This window comes from Diceros bicornis, chromosome 4 (genome assembly GCF_020826845.1).
Source record: "Diceros bicornis minor isolate mBicDic1 chromosome 4, mDicBic1.mat.cur, whole genome shotgun sequence".
In the NCBI taxonomy this organism is placed as follows: Eukaryota; Metazoa; Chordata; class Mammalia; order Perissodactyla; family Rhinocerotidae; genus Diceros; species Diceros bicornis.
Window position 1 is genome coordinate 97,499,147 of NC_080743.1, and position 6,000 is coordinate 97,505,146.

Here is a 6,000-nt window from a genome sequence, read left to right on the forward strand (position 1 = left end):
CCTCATTTTGCCAGCCTCATTAGAGAAGAAAGTTACAGTAGACATACTATAAAGCCAGGATCACAATTATTAATTCACAGATGTGTTTTGATTAGCCTGCACAATATTTTTTTATATATATTTGAAATAGTTGCCAATGGAAATTGAGAGATTTTTGAGAAATCTGGACTTCTGGTTTCTTTTTTTCTAAAAAAAATGGAAGACTTGGCAACATTGGACCTGTATTCCACATAGCACCAGTTGGCTATTGCTGAGTAGAGGTTGCCCCCTTTAAGTGGGCACCAGTCACCTTGGCCCTCTGGAAAGCTGAGTTTAGAATCCCTGTTATAAAGTTTTTAAGTGGCAGCTAGTCACTCACTTCTGAAACAAGTAGCTGTATGTATAGGTTACCGTGCCTTAGGGACCCATCACCTCAGCACAACCCAGACTCTCATTTAGGGATGAAAGTTCAGCTTCTCAACCAAAGGCAAAGATCTATGGGCTGGCAGGAACCTCTGAACTTTAGCCTGAGAACTCTGCCCCATATCCTCATGCTGAATTGCATAATGGCCAATTAAACTCACTCTCTTTTCATAAGTCTGAATGACAGTCAAGCAAAGTACAGACCAAGAGACATGACATGAAACAGAAGCCATGAGGTAGTGAGGGGGAAAGAGTGAAACTGTTAAGTAACAGCAAGAAAAGCAGACAGAGCAAAGCAGAGACTGAGAAATAATAGTAATAAGAAGAACAGAGACTTCTATAGTTGTTGGGGCCACAAGAACTGCTGTTCGTTTTCTGAGATAATTCCTGTGTTTAATTATTTCCTCATGTACTATTAAATTCCCATTACTTGAGGCAACGTGGGTCTCTGTTCCTTGCAACCTGAAAGCATAACTAGCATAAGAGGTTCCAGGGAAGTAAGTTTTCCAGTTACCTTATATACCAAATTTTTTATTTTATTGATTTTGGAAAATTTTCAAAATGTATTATAGACTTTTCTGTGTTCTTAAACAAAAAATATAAAATGTTATTTTACCTTTTCTTGGTGATCAGAGATCATCACATTTAACAACCTTGTAAGACAATGTCCTCAAGTTCAATTGCCTGTGTACACCTCTAGCTGCTCCAGAACATGGTACCTGCCCCTGAAACACCCTTGCCCCTTTTTATTTGGTTTCTAATCTATCACAGGCTGGAAAAGCAAACAATCACACTTCTTAAAATCGCATAATGAATAATAAGAGAACGTGAAAGATAATAACAACTCATTTAGCAGGGCAAAGAGACTGTAGGGAACTTTTTGCTTCCTTACATTTCCAATATGGTTATAACTATAAAGTGTGCAATGGAGTCAAAAGTTGAAACATGCTCTGAGTGATGTTCTAAGGGACTCAATAAAGCACAGGATTTCAGTGCAAGTGTTCTATGACAGCTACTTTACCAGATCAGAAGGCTTTCTTTTCTTCTCTCTTTTTAAGACTTCTGGATTTTTGAACAGCTACATAGCTATACTTGTTAGGTAAGGTAAAATAATACTACAGTAAAGAATATATTCTTACATAAGGCCGACAAAAGATCTATGAATAGTCCAAGACCATTACCCTCTTTCCAATTGCTTCAGATCCAATCAGATACACCAATTAAATCCTGTATATATATTAAAAACAAATAAGCAAAAAACCCTACATGAAAAATTAAACAATTTAGGCTTTGAATGGGAAAGATATTGGTTCTTATTAGAAATACCTATTTCATTCTTGGATCATCAACGGCCCATCACTTCCAAGAACAAAGATGGGTTCTAAACCCATTACGACTTTCTAGGCAATGACTTACTGCATAATAGTCTGTGTTTCCATAAGCTTCATATCGCTGGTGAACTTTTTGTTTTTATACAACAATTATATTAATTATAGCTGTGAAGAAAAGACAGCAAGGATCCTGTTTCTTGTAGGAAAACAACTTTTCCAGGAAAATTCTCAACATGTTACAAGTTTTAAAAGGTGGTGATAAAGAAAGGAAAAGCACTGACGCTGATGAGGGAAACCAGCACTTGCTCATATGGATTTCCAGAAGGACTGTGTCAATTTACATTCCACCCTGGGGCAACAATTAGGCAAAAACCACCAAGAATTCAATCAAATTTATACTCTTTGACTCAAAATATCAGCTTTGGGAAATCTGTAATAAAGAAATAATCCCCAATGCAGAAAAAAACTATACATGTTAATACCCATAATCACCTTATTTATAATAGTGAAAAAGAAATACTCTAAATGTCCAATTACAAAGAAATAAATGGTATGTAAACTACAATATATCCATATGATGAAATATTATAGAATCATTAAAAATGTTTAAAGAGAGAATATAATCATATAGAAAAAATGCTTATGATACAATAGTAAAGGAAAAAACTAGCCACATACTGAATATTTATTACATCTGTGTGTGTATACGTATATGTGCACATATCAGTGATCTAACATTTTAAGTTGCACATCTTTAGGATGATCTCTAATAATGTTAATTTTTCATCATAAATTTAAATAAAATTTATTCTTTGTTATTAGAAGATAGAAAATATTAAATATTAGAAAGATTAACACTCCCATGTTCACTGAAGCACTATTCACAATAGCCAAGATGAGGAAACAACCTAAATGTCCATTGACAGATGAATGGATAAAGAAAATGTGGTTTATACATACAATGGAATATTATGCAGCCTTAAAAAAGAAGGAAATTCTGCAATATGCAACAACATGGAAGAACCTTGAGGACATTATGCTAAGTGAAATAAGCCAGTCACAGAAAGACAAATACACATGATTCCACTTATATGAGATATCTAAAATAGTCAAATTCATAGAGTCAAAGAGTGGAATGATGGTTGCCAAGGGCTGAGGGGAGGGGAAATAGGAAGTTACTAATCAACAGGCATAAAGTTTCAGTAAAGCCAGAAGAATAAGCTCTAGAGATCTGCTGCACAACACTGTACCGACAGTCAATAATAATGTATTGTACACTTAAAAATCTGTTAAGAGAATAGATCTCATATTAAGTGTTCTTACCACAATAAAACAATATTTAAAAAAAGAAAATATTAAATACTTAAAAATTAAATAAGATGAAGATCAATTGTAATTGGAATAAATACCATAAAAAGATTAGATAAAATAAGTTGAACTACTTTACTAAATAATGCGTACCAAATATGAAATAATGTAAGAAGTGATTCTGTGGATTTTTTCCCATTATATCTGGAAAAATTTGGTAGTCCTATGAAATATTACAGTTATATATGTAAAAGAAACACTGTCACTAACTTAACTCCAAATGTTCTAAATTCAGAGTATCTTAAACACATGCCAAACACAGAGTATCTTAACCCCATGTCTACTGTTGAGCTTCATTCTTAACCGATAAGCATGACCATTTACAAGGCAGGGAAGACAAGAAGCCTCTATGGGTTTAAGATGCCTTAATTCATTAAAGGAATCTTCCTAAATTTAATATTTCCCCTAATCCATTTATTTAACACCCTAAGGCAATGCATCACAGAAAAATTTAGGATGGGTGAGGGTAATCCTTTCTTTTGTCTTATGAAGAAGGACTAAGTATACCTAGGCAGATCTATTTTAGAAATAATAGAGAGATTAAAGATCTGGAATTTGATTCCCTTAAAACTTTCCATGCATCCAGTACTTCTTAGAGAGTCTGTAAGTTAATTATGTGGGTAACCACAACTTGAAGCTGACTGCTTTCTATATAATACAACTATATATGGTGCAATATGTAACAGAAAATTATATGGAGGGGAAAACTCAGAGAGTAACTCCACCTTTAAAAAAAGGGAACTTTTGGGACCAGCCCGGTGGCGCAAGCGGTTACGTGCACGCGCTCCGCTGCGGCAGCCAGGAGTTTGCCAGTTCGGATCCCAGGCAGGCACCGACGCACTACTCGTTAAGCCGTGCTGTGGCGGGGTCCCATATAAAGTGGAGGAAGATGGGCATGGATGTTAGCCCAGGGCCAGTTTTCCTCAGCAAAAAAAGAGGAGGATTGGCAGATGTTACCTCAGGGCCGATCTTCCTCACCCAAAAAAAACCATAAAAAAATGGAACTTTTTTCCTTTCTTTTCTGTATTTTCCTACATTTTCTTAGTGAGTCTGCAAGAATGTTACCTTTTTTTTTTTTCTTTAAATTAGGAAGGTAAACACTCTTTCCTGACCCTCCACTCTTTCCTCTGCATAAATCTTAAAATGCCAGTGCTCCCTAGGGTTCCATCTCATAACTTTTTTCTTTTCTTCTGAATGACTTCTAGATGAACTTAATTGACTCCCAAGGCTCCTATCAACTGTAAACTGATGATTCCCAAAGGTAAACCCACGGACAAGCCACCTTTTTGAAGCTCCAAGATAAAAACATCCAAATGCCTACTACATCTCTATTTCATGACCCACACAGTTCAGCAAACTACTCACCCTCTATGATCCTCTTCCCTGCCTTATACACTCAACACCTGCCCCCAATCTGATCCTCTTCCTGGGTTTCTCACCTTGTTCAACGGCAACGCTTTCCATGCAACAGCTCAAGCCAGCAATCTTGAGATCAGTATAGATTCCTCCTTCTATCAATTGGCCATCAAATCCACGGACTTAATCTTCTAAAACCTCTCGTCTCCTCTCTCCCCTTCTAAGTGGTCTCCTTGCCCAGTCCTGCAGCCCTCCAATCCATCCTCCACATCACCTCCAGAGAAATCTTTTAGAGTGTATATCTGATAATGTCGCTCTTTCGTATAAAATTACACCGGTGGTAATCAGAAAAAATTCAAAACTCTTTAGCCTGGCATAAAAGTCTTCTCAGTGCTCTCTCCACTCCCCTGGGGCCTACCTCGCACTTCTCACTCCTCCTCTGGTACCTCGCGCTCCAATCACACGGACACAATTCTACCAACAAGTCATGGCTTTCCTCTCCCAGGCCTCCCGGCTTTACACGTGCCCCAGCCCCATCCCAGTTCCCGGACTTTATGGAGCCTCAGTTCAGGCATCCCGATTTCCCGGACGCCTTGTCCCCCTAAAAGATCTCAAATAACGCCGCGTAGACATCTCTATCAAACAGCTATTCGCCCTGTATTATGGTTGTCTTTCTCTCTGAATTCCTTGCGGCAGAGGTTGTCTTTCATCTTCTGTATCTCAACTGCCTGGCGCAGCACCTGACATGCTAAAAACCAAGCATATATATGGTCCCCGTTATTAACCCGCAAGAAAACAGGTCAGAGCCACCGAGAAAGAAACGCTCTAAAGGTGGCGCAAGGTGGGGCAGGCAGAGACCCACGGCGAGGGCAAAGTCCACCGGACAGTCGTGCTCTACCAAGCCGGGCGGAGTGACAGGTTCACGAGGGCAGCGCCTGGCGAGCCCGAACCGGAGGACGGGAGGTGGTGGCAAGAGTATCTACTAACGTTGTCATTCAAAGGTCCCGTCCCGAGGGACCGAGCCTCCGCCCAGGCCCAGCCCGGCCCGCGCCCGACCCGTGCCCCGGAGCCTCACTTCTCCACATCCGCTGACTTCATGATGTGGGTCTTGGCCGCCGTCAGCTTCCAAGGCCCGAAGGAGAAGTCCTCGTGGCTGCTCTGGAAGCCGTGGATCATCATGGTCGAGGCGGGGTCCGCGTGGGTCACACGGAACAGGCGGCGGCAGCGGCGGACACCGGTTCCTCCGCCTCCCTCCGACCCAGCCCCGTCGGCCCCGAGCCGTTACCATGCCCGGCCCCACCCCCTGCCGGCCGACCCAGGCGCGGGCCCTCCTTTCCGCCTTCTTCTCCGCCCCTTCGCTTTTTGCTTCCGGGACCGGTGGTTAATGTGGCGTGCCCCACGTCTGACGTCACGACGCATCGGAACAAGGAAAGAGAAGAAAATACTGAGGGGCGGGGCTTCGGCCGCAGCGGGTGTGGTCAGGGACGCACCGCCCCCCTGAGCGCATTGGATGACGTCATCTCGGGGATATTACGGAACGCTG

The 6,000-nt window shown here is 41.0% G+C and overlaps 1 protein-coding gene across 1 annotated transcript in view; it reads right to left on the reverse strand.

Annotated features, from left to right (window-relative positions):
• TIPRL (TOR signaling pathway regulator) overlaps nucleotides 1-5,735 on the reverse strand; it is a 31,386-nt gene extending 25,651 nt beyond the window's left edge. Inside the window, exon 1 of the mRNA XM_058540122.1 lies at nucleotides 5,533-5,735. Within this exon, the coding sequence (XP_058396105.1) occupies nucleotides 5,533-5,636 (104 nt within the window). The 5' untranslated portion in view covers nucleotides 5,637-5,735. The remainder of the gene's footprint in view (nucleotides 1-5,532) is intronic.
• Nucleotides 5,736-6,000: the final 265 nt, after the last annotated feature.